The sequence below is a fragment of the Physeter macrocephalus genome, chromosome 17 (assembly GCF_002837175.3).
Source record: "Physeter macrocephalus isolate SW-GA chromosome 17, ASM283717v5, whole genome shotgun sequence".
Classification (NCBI taxonomy): Eukaryota; Metazoa; Chordata; class Mammalia; order Artiodactyla; family Physeteridae; genus Physeter; species Physeter macrocephalus.
Genome location: NC_041230.1, coordinates 206,030 through 224,417, shown reverse-complemented (window position 1 = coordinate 224,417; position 18,388 = coordinate 206,030). Strand labels below are relative to the sequence as shown.

The 18,388-nt window shown below is 49.1% G+C and overlaps 1 protein-coding gene across 1 annotated transcript in view; it reads right to left on the bottom strand.

Annotated features, from left to right (window-relative positions):
- MYH14 (myosin heavy chain 14) overlaps positions 1-18,388 on the bottom strand; it is a 98,526-nt gene that overhangs the window by 41,447 nt on the left and 38,691 nt on the right. The window contains exons 14-24 of the mRNA XM_055079201.1: positions 18,152-18,325; positions 17,668-17,841; positions 15,549-15,663; positions 13,611-13,709; positions 11,745-11,932; positions 8,708-8,829; positions 6,277-6,346; positions 5,979-6,139; positions 4,765-4,873; positions 1,648-1,779; positions 604-810 (exon numbers count right to left, since the gene is read on the bottom strand). Coding sequence (XP_054935176.1) covers positions 604-810; positions 1,648-1,779; positions 4,765-4,873; positions 5,979-6,139; positions 6,277-6,346; positions 8,708-8,829; positions 11,745-11,932; positions 13,611-13,709; positions 15,549-15,663; positions 17,668-17,841; positions 18,152-18,325 — 1,551 coding nt within the window. The remainder of the gene's footprint in view (positions 1-603; positions 811-1,647; positions 1,780-4,764; positions 4,874-5,978; positions 6,140-6,276; positions 6,347-8,707; positions 8,830-11,744; positions 11,933-13,610; positions 13,710-15,548; positions 15,664-17,667; positions 17,842-18,151; positions 18,326-18,388) is intronic.

The window sequence follows — 18,388 nt, the reverse complement described above, 5'->3', positions numbered from 1 at the left end:
AAAAAAAAAACAAAAAAAAACACTACTGAGTTCTTAAAATGTGACCAGTCTGAGGAGCTGAATTTTCAATTTAATTCGATTTCTTTTAAATTTAAAACCAGTCACTCAGTTAATTATTGGGGAACTTTTAAGTATGTTTCGATCAACTTGGGGATGTTAATCTACTTTTTTTCACTGAAGAAGTTATGAAACACAAATGCAGATGAAGTCCTACCAATAAAAATTCAGCATCTGAATTGAGATGTGCCTTAAGGGTAAAATACACAATGGATTTTGAAGGGGAACCATGGAAGGGCAGCCTGCCTTGGAATGCAGCAGCACAGAGGCAAATGGAGCCAGGAGATGGAGAGAGGCAGAGTACTGAAGCTACTGCTTGAGCACCCGGATCCAGCCATGTCTGAAGCTTACACATTCTAGAATCTCCCATTAATTTGAAAGCAAAAAAAAAAGTATTCTTTTTGCTTAAGACACTTTGAGCTGAGTTTTGTTTTGTTTCATTTTTTCAAATTCATGGCCAAAAGAGGCAGGGTTTGCTGAAGCAAAAGCGTGTGGGGTAAACAGAAGGGGTGGGGGGCGGTGGCCTCGGGCGCACGGGGGCCAGACCTGTATATGTTGCTGCAGCCTCCTCTTCTCGGTTTGCAGCTGGCGGCTGCACTCCTCCTCCTCGCCCACACGGGCCTCTAGCTCCGACACCACCAGTTCGAGCTCCTGCTTTCGGGCTGCCAGCCGCCCCCGGGTCTCCTCAGTCTCAGCACACAATTCTGCCTCTGCTCGCAGTTGCTCTGCCAGGCGGGCACGCTCCTCTTCCAGCTGGGGATGGGGTGGGAGGTCAGCGTCCGCTAGGTAGTGCTCCCAGGATGGTCCTCTGTGGAGCACCAGGTCCCTCCTGCCCCCTGAGTTACTTTGCCCTTTGAGGCCTGGGGGGCAGGAGGGAGAGATGGAAGACAGTCCCCCATCCTGCTCCTCATCTCAGGATGACCGCTAGTCACCAAGTCAGACCCCTGGGTGCCTCCCTCTCCCTCACCTCCCTACAGCCCATCAGTCCCCAGCTCCATCCCTCCTGCGCCCCTCCTCTCTCCCCATAACCCTAACAGGCTTGAGCCTCATCCTCTCCCAATGGCCTCTCTTCCCGGTCTCCCAGCCTCCAGTCTCTCCATCTCCAGTCCACCCTCCAAATAGCCCCAGGGAGGACTTTCTATCAGCTCACAGTTCATTTAATACTCCTACGCCTAGAAATTTAACCAAAGGAAATAATTCTGAAAATACAAACAGAAAAATGCTCAAGAAGGGGTTTGCTTCAGCCTTATTTTAAGATTCCAGAAATACTGGCAACAGTTAAAAGTCCACCGCCTGTGTACAGTAGCCCTGCCCCTGCCCTGCCCCGACGCTGGACCAGCCTCCTGAGCATCTGGGCTCTGCAGCAACCAGCCCCACCCCCACTCAATACCCTGGCTACATCCCCAGGGCCCCGCTCCCAGCATCTCGCCGCTCAACCACACCAGTTTCCGCCCCCATTCGGCCCCAGCAAACCTCGGTTCTCCGCCCGCCCGCAACCTACCCCTGCCCCCGACCCAGCTCAGCTGGAAGCCCCGCCCACCATCGGCTCCTCCCACCGCCACGCCCTCCCCCGGGGACCTCGCCCCTTACCTGCGCCACCCGGCCCTGGAGCTCGCCCACCTCGCGGGCACTCTGCTGCTGCAGCTCCTGCACTTTCTGTAGTTCCTGCGCCCGTGCCTGCAGCACCTCATCCTGCCGCGTTACCTGCAGCAGTGGCTTCACCTGGGGGGACAGGAGGGATGGTGGGTGACTGGCTCCCACCGTGGGAGGCCGCTGGGCTCAGGAGCTAAGAACCCACGCTCTGAGCAGGGCCGCATTCCTGGGTTCGCATGCCAGCTCCTCCACTACTGGCCTTGTGACCTCATCAGTCGGAATGAGTGAATGACTTCACATTTGCCAACAGCCTAGAACAGTCCGGGGTACATTACAAGCAGCACTAAATGTGTCCCTTTTTTGCTACAGGGTCCCTTTGCCTACAGGAGACACTGCCTCAAAGTTCTTAGTCCAAGGTCCATAGTGAGAGATGCACTTTACACTGTGTGATTCCAGGCTGGAGTGACAGGCCAGCACCCCCCACACATGAATAACCGAAATGAAAGTTTCACCAAACCACCCTCCCCTTTGCTAAGCGGGATATACTCTGCTCATGTCTGTTCTATTGCTTTTTCTTTGGTTCTCCTCAACTCCGATTCTTCTCAACTTCTCTACTGTATTTGATTCTTTTTCTATTTTATTATCTTCCTTTCTGAGCTAATTCATAGCATTTATCACAGCTATAACTCTCTGTTTATTTGTGGGATTCATTCACTGATGCCTGTGTGGAGAAAGAATGTTGCTGGACATCTCCTGACAGATCAGTCAACAGAGGATGTTGAGGCCATCAAGCCCTGAGCCACTGCAGCTGCCCACAACGGTGTACCCTGAGGGGATTCAGGATGGAGGAAAACAGGATACTGGCCCTAGGTCATAAAGGTGCAAATCAAAGGAATAATTTCATTCAGTCCAGACTCTTGCATCTTCCCATTCAGAGAAAAGTGCTAAATTCATTAACTCAAGATGGCTGGTTTTTCTTTAATTATCAGTAATCTTGATGTTTGACTACCTGGTTTTGTTTGTTTCTTTCTTTCAAAACTCCTATATATCCCGGCTCCTCCCTTACCTCTTTGGAACAGTCCCTCAGAGCTATCTGAGGGCCGTATCCCGGGCTAAAGTCCTCAGTAAATTCTCAACTTGTAGGTTGTGTATTTTTTTTTCAGTCGACACCTGGCAAACCACACCTCCTGTCCCCAGACCTAGGATAGGCAAACTTTTTCTTAAAGGGCCAGCTAGGAAATATTTGAGGCTTTGCAGGCTATCCTGTCTCTGTTTTAACTACTTCACTCAGCTGCTGTAACTCAAAAACAGGCACAGACAATACAGTAACCAAACCAATGGGCATTTACAAAAACAGGTGTCTGGCCCATGGGCCATAGCTTACCAACCCCTGCCCTAAACTGTGGGCTCCACGGGGCAGGGCACTGTATTTTTTTTTTAAATTGAAGTATAGTTGATTTACAATGTTGTGTTAGTTTAAGATGCACAGCATAGTGATTCAGTTATATATAACTATATATATTCTTATATATTCTAATATATATATATATATATATATATATTCTTTTTTAGATTCTTTTCCATTACAGGTTATTACAAGATATTGGGTATAGTTCCCTGTGCTATACAGTAGGTCCTTGTTGGTGGGGCATTGTCTGTTTTTATTTACCATTTTATTATTGTACCCTCAAAATTTACTGGCACATAGTAGGTGCTCAGTTAACATGGGCTGAGGGCATGTAGGCTGACAGTTCAGACATCATATTCAGAATTACACTGAACAGCTGTGTTTTTTTTGTTTTGTTTTGTTTTTTTGCAGTACGCGGGCCTCTCACTGTCGTGGCCTCTCCCATTGCGGAGCACAGGCTCCGGATGCACAGGCTCAGCGGCCATGGCTCATGGGCCTAGCCACTCCGCGGCATGTGGGATCCTCCCGGACCGGGGCACGAACCCGTGTCCCCTGCATCGGCAGGCGGACTCTCAACCACTGCGCCACCAGGGAAGCCCCGAACAGCTGTGTTTTTGCCTCCAAATCTCCATCCTCCTTCCTGCTCTCCAATTTCCCATTGGGAGACCACCCTGCCTCGAAGCTCACACACTTGGCTCTGCCCCTCTGCATTGGGCAGGCATGTGATGCCAGCCTGGCTCATCTGATGTGTACTGACTGGTTCTGGGATGGTCATATGACTCCAGCCAGGCCAGTGAGAGTGAAACCTGGGACTCTGGCTGGAGCTCTGCAATAAGAAAAGACCACACTGGCCTAGTTGGTGGCTGCCATGTGGGAAAAGTCTGCAGGGATCATCATGGAGGAAAGTCACATGGGAGGCACAGAATGTCAGATAACTAACATTGTTTGGGCCCTTGTGCAATAAAGGGTTAACTCAGCAGGTCTGGGTTGTTCAAACCCTGCACATTTCAAGAAGAGGACTGGCCCTTGGCTGGTTCCTGGGAGATCATCTCTAAACCTCTGGATTATCCTGCCTGATAAGAGTCCTTTGTTTACCTTGACCTCTGGAGGGGCTGGAGTAACTAAGGTCAACCATATGGACAGCCAAGGGGGTCAATCACATGCCTATGAAAACCCTAGACACTAAGGCTTGGGTAAGCTTCCTTGGTTGGCAATATTCCATATGTGCTGTCATACAGCATTTCTACAAGAATTAAGCCCTATCTGTACAATTCTAGTGGGAGTGGACAATTGGAAGCTCGTGTCTGGTCTCTCCTGGACTCTGCCCTGTGCGCCTTTTACCTTTTCTGATTTTAATGTCCATCCTTTCACTGTAATAAACCGTAACCATGAGCATAACAGCTTTTCTAAGTTCTGTGAGTCCTTCCAGTGAATCATTGAATCCTAGGGGGTCTTAGGGACCTCAACTCAACCCTAGATCCAGCTGCACCTAAAGCTGTCCCATATCTTTTATCCATGTTGGTTTGAGTCAGATTTTTTGTCACTTGTTACCTCAAGAATCCTGATGAACAAAAGGTGGGCTGATTAGTCCCATTTTACAGATGCACAAAACTGAGGCCCAAACCAAGAAAGTCACTTGCCCAAGCAGACCTGGCCCCAAGGACCTGTCTCCTTGCCACTTGGGCCACCTCTCCAGCTGCCCTCACCTTGATGAAGAGCCGCCACCACTGCCAGTGTCTCAGCTTGAGGTAAGCTGCACAGTTCCGCTGCATCACCCTCAGAGCACTCTGCTGCTGCTGGCGCTTCTGGAAGGCCCTGGGTGGGGAGATAGGCGGGTGGGACAATGGAGACTCAGCCCCTCCAGGCCCTGTCCCCTTAGCAAGGGAGCAAAGCTCTCTTCAATTAGTCAACCATTAAATGCCTACTGTGTGCAAGCACTGCTCTATTATCAGTAAATCTTGTTGGGTTCCGTCTATCAGTCTCTCTGCCCTTGACTCTCTCTGCCCTGTTCCCTCCTCTCTGTTCCCACAGCCCTAGCCCCAGTTCAGCCCCAGCGTCATCTTCCACCCACTGGACCCTCACCCCAGCCTCCTCCCCAGCTTCCCAGCCTCCAAAGAGGGCTTTCTATGTCCACAGCTGACCCACCCCTCCCCTGCTCCTCAGTGCCCTTGGATATGGTCCCTGCCCCTCTGCCTGGTGTTTGGGGAGTCCTTTGTTCTCTGATTCTTCCTCTGGGCCAGTTCCAAGGGAGAAGGAGACTCTCCTGAAAACTTCCTGCATTCCTGAAATGTAGCAGGCTCTCACATCACTGGGCCTTGGCACAAGCTGTCACTCCTGCCTGGAACACCTTTCCCATCCTCCTTCATCTACCTGGTCTGAAGGGCCTCTTGCTGTAGCTGTATGACCCCCATCAAAGCACATCTCGCCCTGGACTGTGACACTTTGTGCCCACGTATGTCTCCCCCTCCAGACTGGAGTCCCTTGAGAGATTGGCCACTAAGGTGATCACACGGACCTGGTTTGCCTGGGACTTTCTCTGTTTTAGCACAGAAGATCATGCATCCTGGGAAACCTCCAGTCCCAGGCAAACCAGGATGGTTGGTTACCCTATGGCTGAGTCTAGCTCTTCTCTGTGTCCCCAGCATTGCTCAGGAGCCTCAGGGACTGTAGAACCAAGAAGCCTGGGTATCTAGTGGCTCCATCCTTTTGTTCTCAGCCCTGGAGGCCCTGACATCTGGAGCCAACTGATCAACTCCTCCCTGACCCAGCCTCTGGGGCCATCTGGTCAACCTCTCCCTGACCCAACCTCTGGGGCCATCTGGTCAACCTCTCCCTGACCCAACCTCTGGGGCCATCCGGTCAACCCCTCCCTGAACCAGCCTTGGCCAATGTGACCCCAAGAGATAGTGTGGAGCCGCACTTGCGAGCCAGGTATCCCCGGGCAGCTGCCTGGAAGGACACAATGATGTCTGTGACCTTCAGGTCCCGCTCTTCTTCTAGCTGGGCCAGAACCCCCGCCCGGAAGAAGATCTTGCTTTGTCCCACGCGGTAGAGGTTGGGGTCCAATTCCAGGGCCTGGATCTGTGAGAGTGGGGGAGGGGTCACGAGGAGGAGGGGTGATGAAAGGGGAGGCTCCAGTTCAACCTCCTCCGCCACCTGAGACCGTGCACACACGTTCACACTCATGCATACACCCTCAGCCCCCAGCCCACACTCACCATCTTCTCACAGGCCTGCTTCCCATCCATAAAGCCCTTGGGGATGGCATTGGGTGTCAGGATCTCGTACCTGAAGTGGGTGGGGAGGGGTGGGGCGGGGGTGAAGAGTAACAGCAAACTGTCACCATGGCCAGGCACTGGGTTCAGAGTGACAAACAGCAATAATAACAATAACAATAGGAACAGTAAGAAGAACAAATATTTTAAGTATTACCGAGGGCCACATACCAGGCTGAGAGCATTAATACCACCACCAATGGCAACATCATCAATATGTCCAAGGTGTGTCCACTCCTAGGACACACCACGTGCTGATTATGAGTGTTTAATTACACCAACACCATAGGTCACGGGGACGTAAAAGAAAGGTGTGTCTCGGAAGCGTGAGAATAACAACAAATAGGGGCTGATGTTCTTGAACTTATTACGTGTCAGGTCCTGAGCTAAGTGCTTTATAGTTGTTTCTTTCACATTTCTCAGTGCCACTCCAAATTTTAAAAGTACGTTTCATAAGCACACATGTGTCTGTCCTCAGAGCCTTTCTCCTGCTGTGCCCTCTCCCTGGATCCTGACATTTCATTAAAAATAATGAATATTAGATATACAACATATATACACACATATATACACAAACACATATATCATATACATACTATTATATATTAATGTCATATATTAATATGCGATATTTTTTGACTGGTGATTGAGAAACGTGTGTGTGTGTGTGTGTGTGTGTATCAGAGTTTCTCAGTCACCAGGGATCTTGTTAAAATGCAGATACTGATTCAGTCAGTCTGGGGTGGGGCCTGAAAATGTGCATACCTAACAAGCTGTCAGGTGATACAGATGCTGCTGGTCTAGGGACCACACTGTGAGTATGAAAGTGCAGACGTGCACTGTCCAGGGCAGCAGCTACTGGCCACACGCAACTACTGAGCCCCTGAAACATGGCTGGGGCAACTGGGCAACTGGATTTTTCACTGCGTTACATTTTAACTAAGTGAAATTTAAATTTAAAAACTGAAGCAGGGGGTACTGCCCTTCCCTGGTGGGCCAGTGGTTAATACTCTGCGCTCCCAATGCAGGGGGCCCAGGTTCTATCCCTGGTCAGGGAACTAGATCCCGCATGCTGCAACTAAGATCCCACACGCCACAACTAAAAGATCCCGCATGCCGCAACTAAGGCCCAGCACAGCCAAATAAATCAATAAATATTAAAAAAAATTAAAACTGAAGCAGTGTAAAATATTTTTCTGTTCAACACAATTTCTTTCTTTTCTTTTTTTTTGTCCACTCGTCCTGCGGGGATGTTAGTTCCCCAACCAGGGACTGAACATGTACCCTCGGCAGTAAAAGCAGGGAGTCTTAACCACTGGACCGCCAGGGAATTCCCACAATTTCATTGGTTTGATAGGACTACATTTCACTTTGACCACTGGAAATTTAGTGTCTGAATTGAGGTGTGCTACGGGTGTAAGACATACACCAAATTTCGAAGACTCAGTAGGAATAAAAGAATGCACAATGTCTCACTACTAATTTTTTATATTGATTACATGTTAAAATGATCTAATATCTTGGGTGTACTGAGTTAAATAAACTCTCGTTATCATTAATTTCACCTGTTTCTTTTTACTTTTAAAAATATGGCTACTAGAAAATTTTAAATTGTATATGGGGCTCACATTCTCTTTCTATTGCATGGTGCTGCTATATACAGCTTACATGAAGCATAATTTTTGTTATAATAGTCACCATATTACTGGCTTATTATATGTTGATTTTTTTTCTTCTCTCCTATTCGACTGCGTTTTTTTTAAATAAACTTATTTATTTATTTATTTATTTATTTTTGGCTGCATTGGGTCTTTGTTGCTGTGCGTGGGCTTCTACTCTTTGTTGCGGTGCGCAGGCTTCTCATTGCGGTGGCTTTCGTTATGGAACATGGGCTCTAGGTGCACGGGCTTCAGTAGTTGTGGCACACGGGCTCAGTAGTTGTGGCTCACAGGCTCTAGAGCACAGGCTCAGTAGTTGTGGTGCACGGGCTTAGTTGCTCCGTGGCACGTGGAAATTTCCCAGACCAGGGCTCGAACCTGTGTCCCCTGCTTTGGCAGGTGGATTCTTAACCACTGCACCACCAGGGAAGTCCTCGACTGCATTTTTATAAGAAATGCCGACTGCGATACCCAGATCGCAATATAGTACTCTATGCCCTTTCTCTTGGGGAGCCCAGCGAATGGGGCATTGCTCTCCCATATCACAGAGGAGAAAGCTGAGACTCAGTAACCAAAGGAACTTGCCCGGAGGCCCCGCCCCTCCACTCGTGCTGAGGCCCCACCCCTGACCCCTCCCAGAAGTAGCAGTTGGGGTGCTTTGGATGCAGGCGTGGTGGCTTCCAAACCCGAGCCCTACCCCACCCCATGCCGCTCACCTCTGCCGGAATTCCTGGAAGAGGATGCGGTTGGGAAAGCCCTGGCGACAGATGCGGATGCCCTCCAGGACGCCGTTACAGCGCAGCTGGTCCAGCACCAGCCGCGGCTCCAGCTTCCCAGCCTGCAAAGAGCAGTCACAGACTTGCGAGGTCAGTGGCTGCCACACGGAGGCGCCACTCACTGGATGGCAGCCATCAGGGGAACTCGGGTGGATGGTAGTTTGGGCAGGTCAAAAATGGTTGGCAATTTCATCTGGTTCAACCTATAATTTACTGAGCACCTACTACGTGCCAGGCAGAAATGCCTGCCCCAGGGAGCTCACTATCCACTGGGAGAGGTCGACAGTAAATGAGGTCAAGACATCACAAACGTCAGAAGTAAATGAGTACTGAGTGCTAAGGGGCAAAAAGCAGAGGGGAGGGAGGCTGAATTTGCATAGGATGGTCTGGGAAGGTGACGTGTGAACAAAGCACGTACATCATTATTTTTGGTAGCTAACTTTCATTGCCTTTTCTTTCTTTTACCTGCTTTTTTTTCCCCACAAGTAATATACAAATGGTAAAAATCTAAACACTACAAAAATATTCAAATTATACATTCTGAAAAACAACTCTTGCCTTGCCCAGGGCCCGGGTGGTCAACACAATACCCAGGTTTTTATGGAGCCCTCTAGATCAGTTGTTCTCAACACAGACTACAGACTGGAGTCCCCTCACATGCTTAAAAAAGCAAAAACAAACAACAAACAAAACCAAAACCAAAAAAAAAAAAAAAAAAAAAAAAAGCCCTGGCCCCGGGCTAGGGCAGAATATAAATATCTCGTGCGGAGGAGGGTTAAAAAATGAGAACCACCATTCTGTATCTTTTTCAAGGGCTATCTAAGCATATATGTATTTATTCATCCATCAAATGCTTATTGAATATTCACTGTATGCCACACAATGTGTTCTAGGCATTGGGGACTCAGCAGTAAAAAAGGAGATAAAAGCCCCTGCCCTCAGAATGTTTATGTCCCAGCAAAAAGGGAGTTTCTGTTTATTTACTATTATATATGTTCCCTATTCCTTGGTAATAATGCTTCCATTCTGTGGGAGGGAGGGCGCTATTCCTCCCCCTATGCTCTCAGTCCATGAGTGGCTAGGACTGACCTCATCCTGGCTCCAGACATGGTCATGTGACTCAGGGCAGGCCAATCAGGCTGGTTCAAGGGTGGGCACAAGAGCCATCCTAGGCCAGTGAAAGCCAGCCCTGGGACTTCTGCTACATCCATGCTGCCAGAGGCTCTCTCTTTCCTTTAGGGTTGCTGAACTGAAAGAATGAAAGCCTGGAGCCACTGGTGGCTGCCGTGCCACCCTGAGAATGGAGACAGAGATTCATCAGAGAGGAGGCAACACATAGAAAAGCAGAGTCAAGCAAAGGAAAAAGATTCCTGACGTCACCGTTTGAGCACCTGGATCCAACTGTGCCTGAACCTAATCATGGAATCTTCAACTATGTGAATCTATACATTCTCCCTTTTTTTTTTTGGCCGTGCCCTGTGGCTTGTGGTATCTTAGCTCCTCAACCAGGGATGGAACCCGGGCCCTCGGCAGTGAAAGCATGGAGTCCTAACCACTGGACCGCCAGGGAATTCCTGATACATTCTCACTTTTGCTTAAGCCATCTTAGTGGCTCTCTCAAAAGAGCCCCAAGGAAATGGCTGAAAATAGCTGGAAACTGGAAATAATATATAGGATGGTCTCACAGTAACATTTTGGTGTTTTCCCTCCCTCCTTCCCTCCTTTCCTTCCTTCCTTCCTTCCTTCTATCCTTCCTTTCCTCCTTCCTTCCTCCATTCCACCCTTCAACAAGACATTTGGCAGGCTTGAGTGGGGAGGTGCCCGGCAAGGTCAGGAGACTGATTACATAAAAGGGGACTGAGAAAACTAGTAAATGTGTGCTATATTACAGGATCTCACTGATGCTAAAAAGAGATGTTGGACTGGAACTTGACATACTGGTGGGAACTCATGGTTTTCAATATATAAAGATAGTTACAGAAATAAACATAGATGTAAGTGTGTTTACACATACATGTGTGTACATGTATATACATATGTGTAGGCATGCATGTACATTAGTGTGTATGTACATAGCTCTATTCACTGAGAGGTCCTGGGAGTGACACCTTGATACCATGGAGCACACCTAGCACCCAGATCTTAGACTGTAAGTGCCATTCTCCACTTAAAAGGACCAAGGCTCCTTGGAGAAGTGGCTGAGTCCATGTATGCCATATTTCATCAAATAAAAGCCACTATCAATTGTAAAACACACTGTTATCTTATATACCACCAAGAAAGAAAAACTCTTGTCAATTAAACTCTGACAGGCCTTTGATTGTAAGCCACATCCCAACTTCAGAGATGCTAAAATGTCACAATAAATGTGTCTTAGATTTGATAAAATATGGTATTTACAGCTATGAGAAACACACAGATCCACCTACTCAATAACCACAGCTCCTACTTTCTGAGGACAGTATAAGCCCCAGGCACCTAGTTTCACCTTCTACTATGCAGGCCCTTCTCTACAGGGCCTATGCTCTGATTTTCCCAACAAGAAAACTTACTGGTGGCCTGGGAGGCCAGGCATGGTCTCCCCACACTTACATGACACTCCCGGCTCCAACGGTCTTTTTTCCATCCCTTGTACCTTTCATGCTCCAACCAACCACTGGGCTGTTGCACAAGCTGTTCTCTGCTTAGAATACCACTTATCCTTCCAAGCTCAGACCTCACCTTCTCCAGGGAGCCCTCCCTGACTTCACTGTATTCCCACTACCTGGCACTTAGTAGGTGCTCAGTAAAACTTAAGTCCCATGAATGAATGAATTTTCCTAACAGGGCATTGAGCCTGGGAGGGAAAACAACTTGCTCGAGGCTACACAGCCAGTCAGAAGTGAGCCTGGGGCCAGACACGGTTCCAGCCACATCCAGCGACTGGGACTTTACCCACTGCCAGAGCTGCCTTCCCTCCCCGGGCTGGGTCACTCACCCTCTTCTCGTGGTTGGGGATGATACAGCGGACGAAGCTGGGGTTGGTGTTGCTGAGTGTGGCCATGAGGCGGCTCAGGGACTCCTTGTAGAGCTGTCCCACCGTCCGGAACATGCCCCGGCGTGGGCGGCCACCAGGCGGGCCATCCCCAAGGCTGTTCACCTGCTCCAGCCCCACGATGCCCTCCACTGTGGGAGGAGGAAACAGATGTAGAGAGAGAGTAAAGTCAAAGGTCAGTTTTAGGGGGCTGGGTTGGCCAAAGGTCAAGGATCTTATTATTTATAGGACCTGGCACTTTACATATGAAACACCTCTCACAGCCTAGTAAGGTAGGTGTTATCAGCCCATTGGACTGACCAGCAAACTGAGGCTCAGAAAGATGGAAGATTGTGCCCAAGGCCACACAGCTTAGGATCTGAAGACCCAGGATCTGAACCCAGGCAGTATGAATCTTTTCGAACCCTGGTCTCTGACCCTTCTTTTCCATTTTCCTTATCAGCAAATGATGATGATGAAGATAGCAAATGCTTCCTTAGCACTTATTCTCTGCCAGGCACTGCTCAAAGCACTTGACATACATCAGCTTATTTATAAGCCTATAAAAATCGTTCCCATTTTATAGATGAGGAAACTGAGGCACAGAGAGGGAAAAGGGCGATAACCACAGCTGCATTTTCAGGAACTTGAAACGGTGTCACATTAAAAATGTAATGAAGTATGGCTTTATTACGATATTTGAAATAAGGCAATATTTAAAATAAGGCAAAAAATTAAAAATACATAAATGAAAAGAAATGAAAAACCAAAATAAAATAAGGCAAACTGCCTCCATAGTCACCATTTTCCCAGAAAGGCCTGATTTCATGATACTTTTTTTTCCCTATTGTCATTTGATGCTGTCACTTCAACTAGTGAGAAATATACACTCCTTTGTCTCAAATTCTATGTACTGAATCATTCCCAGTTTCTCAAGAACGTGCAGCTGAGGCAGAATCTGATGGCCTGCAATCCCCAGTCATGAGGGTTATTATCAGGGTCAACTAGACAACTCGCTCTGAGGGCAGTGCTTGGCACACAGTGGGGGCTCAGATATGGCATTTTTCCTCCCCAGGTTCAAGTCTCCCTCCTACCGCCATGCTCCTAGTTATTATCAAAAGGATAATGATCATTTATTAAGTTCTTATAGCACAGGCAAGAGCAGAGGCTCTGGGTCCAAATCCCAGCTCTGCCCCTTACTGGCTGTGTGACCACAGGCAGGTGACTTAACCTCTCTGTGCTTCCATGTCCTCAACTGTATAACAGGGGTAAGAGTACTAACAGCTGCCTGATTGGGTTGTTCGGAGGATTCCATGTGTTAATAATGGTAAAAGGGGGCTTCCCTGGTGGCGCAGTGGTTGAGAGTCCGCCTGCCGATGCAGGGGACACGGGTTCGTGCCCCCGTCTGGGAAGATCCCACGTGCCGCGGAGCGGCTGGGCCCGTGAGCCACGGCCGCTGAGCCTGCGCGTCCGGAGCCTGTGCTCTGTGACGGGAGGGGCCACAACAGTGAGAGGCCCGCGTACCGCAAAAATAATAATAATAATAATGGCAAAAGGGCTTTGCACAGGGCACAGCACACAGTACAGGTTCAGTTAATGCCAGCTGATACTATCACAGTTGTTTGCACTTTTACATGCGGTTTAGTTAGAAGAAGGCCTTGTGCTGCTACAAAGAGTCTGGAAACTGCTAAGGGTGGGGACGGGAAAGAAGAGGGAAAGATCTCTGTACGGTAAGGAAAGGGGATAGACGTTCAAAACCAGGTTCCCGGTCCAAAGGGCCCACCCTCCTTGTCTGGCAAATCTCACCCGTTGATGCACAGCAACACCCACCCCCTGACGGAGAAATGGCAGAGCCGTGCCTCCCTGAAGATCCTGGGGGCGACGGTGGGAAGGAGCCAAGGAAAGAGAACTGCTGCAAGCCCCCGTGTTCTGGGTGGGGGTGAGGACAGATGGGGGGAGAGGCAGGGAGATGGGATGGGAGATGCAAAGGGAGAAGCATGAGAAGAGGCAGGAAGAAAAAAGAAGAAAGGGTTATTAGTCCACAGCACAGAGCACAGCAGGGGGAGAAACCTGATCCTGGCCATGAACTTTTACAGCCAGGGAGACTGTCCTGTTCAGCTTTATGTTGACTTAGTGAGGGCATCAATGTTGGTTGAAAGGGCGAATGTCCTCTGAGAATTTAATACCCGGGGGGAGAAAACCTCTCTCTCTAGAGGTTGAGTCTGTATCTGTTTTATTAGGTATCCCCTTTTGCCCTGGCCGCCAGGAAGCTCAAGGACTCACTCAAGGCTCCCACCCAGCTTGTTGTGTTTGCCTCTCTGAAGAGAGCTTGTCTCATTTGCCTTTTCCCCTGGGCTGCCAGGATGTTGGGTACCCAACTCTGGGCTGTCAGGATGCCCAAAAGCAAAGCCAACTCTGGGCTCAGGGCAGCTGTAGTAGAGATTGACGCAGAAACGGCCCCAATCCCCCACCCCTCTCCGTGACTTGCAGCTCCTTGAATCTGGGCTGGCCTTGTGACTTGCTTTGTTCAGAAGAACTGTGGAGGAAATAACACTGTGCGGGGTTCCAGTCTAGGACTCAAGAGGCGTTGCCACTTCTACTTTCTCTCTTGGAACACTTTGAGAGCCGAGCATATATAGGGTGGAGCATGTGAAGGATTAGGGGGGACATCACGTGCCCATGGATGTGGCACAAATTTTAAAGAAGTTGATGGGGAAGATTTTCAGTCTGAAGGAGATGATTCTCCGCAGAATCTGGTTCCGTTACTGAACATCAAACAACGCTTTTCAATCCCTCTTGTATAAACTATATGAGATACTAACATCAAATTTCTCTGCCTATAATCAGCTCACCATATCAAGGTGTGCTATGCCCTTTCGCTCTGTGAGTTTGTTTTGGGAATGACTCATCTTGCTTATTTTGTTCTCTTGTCTAATTGCATGGGCTGGCGCTTCTACTACTATGCTTTTCACTTCAATAAAAGATTAAGGCAAACTGACAGATTCTGGAAACCCAGAATCAGGAAACCAAGATGCTGGTTCTGTCCGTGATTTATAATTTATAAGTTATAGCTTATAAAATCATCTCTCAAACCTCCTCTAAGGATGACGGCAAGGATGGACAGGGCTTGCTGGTCTGAAAGTGTCCGTCTGAAAAGACTGATGGCCAAACTCACATGGGCCTTGTTGGAGCAGGAAAACTCCAAAACTATACCTCGGTTTTTGCTCCTTTCTTCCTTCCCTGAATCCCTGAAGGGAACTTAGGGAGAGAGCAACGAAAGCAAAGCCTAAAAGTTGACTAACCTGTAAATACTGCCCTTCTGACTTCTCTTGTTGTTATAAATTCTTTTTCAGTCGAATCTCTTGATTTTTTTTTTTTTTTTAGGGATCATATGCCATCTACAATTAATAATTTCATTGCTTCCTTTTGAATATTCATAGACTTATTTCTTTTCCTGGTCTGATTGCATCAACTATTATCGCCAAAACAGTGTCTCACAGCAGTGTTGACAGTGGGCATCCTTGTCTTGTTTCTGATTAAGGAGGAGTGTTTTATCATTGAGTGTGATGCTGGTTTGAGATATTAATCAATCAAGCACTAATTGGAATCACTACTGTAAGGCTGTCTGGCCTACTGGCACCAGTTCTGCCACTGAGCAGACAACTCAGGTTCAGAACTCAGACTCTGGAACAAAAGTGTTCACACTGTGAGTTGGAAGAAGGGATGCACAGAGCTCCAGGGACAGGGCCTGCGGAAGCTGGTCCTTACCGTCTTTCCAGATCTCTGCCGTTAGCCGGTCTGTGCTCTGGTGAAGCAAGCCTGCGACATTGTCATTCAGAGGGTCCATGTTTTTCATCAGCCACTCATTGGCCTTGTAGTCAACCTGAATGAAATTGGGCACAGGAGGGTGATGGGATGGTGGGTTCACCAGCACTGCTGATTTCCCAAGGAGGCTCCCAGAAGCTCTGAGATTCCCAGCTCTGGGGCTCACCACTCAGGAGAGAGCGCTGGTGGACACCTTGTGCCCATATCCTGAACTGCACCCACCCGCAGCATGGTCCCTCTCCCTTTCTGTATTTCCCCTGAGAGGACTCTGCCCACCTCTAGGGCCTCATCCACCAACACTTCTTTCCTCATTCATTTAGCCACTCTGGTCCTCAAACGTGCAAGCTCATTTCCACCTCAGGATTTTGACCCCTGCCGTTCCCGCCACCTGTGATTCCCTCTCTGTGGATTTTCACATGGCCAGCTCCCTTCCACGAAGTCACAGTCTTGACCACCACGATTGCCTGCACGTGTGCCCGCCCCCCCACCCAGATGGTGGCTTCCAGAGGCCAGGACCTGAGTCTGACTCACAGCCAGCAGAGGACTGGACACACAGGAAATCTTAGCAAATGTCTGGAAAACAACTGAGCTCTAGAACACAACACATGGGTCTCCTACCCCTCAGCCTTTGTGTATGCTGTTCCCTCCACCCATTCTTTTCTGGCTACGGGTTACTCATCATTTATTTTATTATTATTATTTTTAAACATTATTTATTTATTTGGTTGCACAAGGTCTTAGTCGTGGCATGCAGGATCTAGTTCCCTGAGCAGGGATCGAACCTGGGCCCCCTGCAATGGGAGCATGGAGTCTTACCCACTGGACCACCAGGGAAGTCCCTACTCATCATTTAGACCAGGGATTGGCAAACAATGGCCTACCGGCCAAATCCACCTCCTTTTATAAATAAAGTTTTAGGGACCTCCCTGGTGGTCCAGTGGTTAAGAATCCGCCTTCCGATGCAGGGGACGCAGGCTCAATCCCTGGTTGGGGAACTAGGATCCCACGTGTTGCAGGCCAAGTAAACCCGCCTGCCACAACAAAGAGGCCGCACAGGGTGCGGCAACTGAGACCCGACACAGCCAAAAATAAATAACTAGGACTCCCCTGGTGGCGCAATGAAGACTTAGACTGAAAATGCAGGGGACACGGGTTCGAATCCTGGTCCGGGAAGATCCCACATGCCATGTGCCACAACTCCTGAGCCTGCGAGCCACAACTACTGAGCCCGCACTCCATGACGCTTGTGTGCTTAGAGCCCGTGCTCTGCAACAAGAGAAGCCATTGCAATGAGAAGCCTGCGCACCACAACAAAGAGTAGCCCCCGCTCGCCGCAACTAGAGAAAGCCCGTGCACAGCAACAAAGATCCAACGCAGCCAAAAATAAATAAATAAATTTAAATGAATAAATAAATATTTTTTAAAATAATAAACTAAATAAAGTTTTATTGGAATACGGCCTTCATTTATGTGTGAACTTGTGGCTTCTTTCGTGCTCTCATGGCAGAATTGAGTAGGTGTGCCAGAGACTGGCCCACAGAACTGAAACTATTCACAGAAAATGTTTGCTGACCCTTGATTTAGAGTTCAGATCAAGCATCACTCTCCTCTGTGAGACATTCCCTGGGATTCTTCCTCTGGACTTTGACACTATCCATAGCTGGCCTTATCGGCCTTATATCCCGATGGTCTGTTTTCGTCTCCCTCCCAGATAAGGAACTTTGTGAGGACAGAATCATATCTGACGTGGGTCCCCAGCTTTGCTCAGCACAGGGCTGAGCCCACAAAAGGCATATCTCGGCCAAATGAGTGAATAAAATGCACCTAATTCTCCACCTGGTGAACTCCTATCCATCTCTCGAAACCCACTGCAAAATCCCCTCCTTGAAGAAGCCTTTGCTGACTTTATCAGACAGAGTCCTCACTCCTCCATGGGCTTTCCTACCCCTGGCCTGGCTGTGACTTGTCCCAGTGGACACCAGGTGGCCCCTGCTTTCCCTCTGCACCCTCCCTTCATCCTCACTCCCACCCACAGCCCCCAAGGCTGGCCCCTGCTCCCTACCTTGCCCGCATAATGCAGGACGCTGAAGTCGGCCTGATCCCGCAGAGTCCTTGGCCGCTGGAATTTGGGGTGACCACCCTGCTCTTGGGCCACCTTCTCCACAAAGGACTTGTCTGTGGCTTTTGGGAACCAGCACTCCTCATCCAGCAGAGCCAGGAGCCCAGGTGGGTTGGCCTGACCATTAACAGAGGAGGGCAGAAGAGTTAAGTCAGATCCCCAAATACTGGACACTTAGGTTGCTGCTAATTTTTAGTTCTTGTGCCACTTGGGACCTACAAGCAAACATGAGAACCACCGTTATAGCCATCGATTAGCCCTTTGATTCGAGCCACACCCTGTGGCAGGCATGTTCTGGGTTCTAATCATCCAGCAGCCACACAGATCTATGCAGTTTTCCCCATTGAACCGATAGAGAGGCCTGAGGCCGGGTGGGGTGAGGAGCTGGACCAAGGTCATGCGGAGGGTGGAGCAGCCGTGGGCTCACCGGCCGCTCGATGAGGTCGATGCAGGGCTGCAGGTCGAGGCCGAAGTCGAGGAAGGTCCAGGGGATGCCCTCGCGCTGGTACTCCTCCTGCTCCAGGACAAACATGGTGTGGTTGAAGAGCTGCTGCAGCTTCTCGTTGGTGTAGTTGATGCAGAGCTGCTCGAAGGAGTTCAGCTGCAAGAGGGAGACAGGGTCACAGAGATGCCCACCCTCCCGCTACACGGCCTCCAAGTCCCC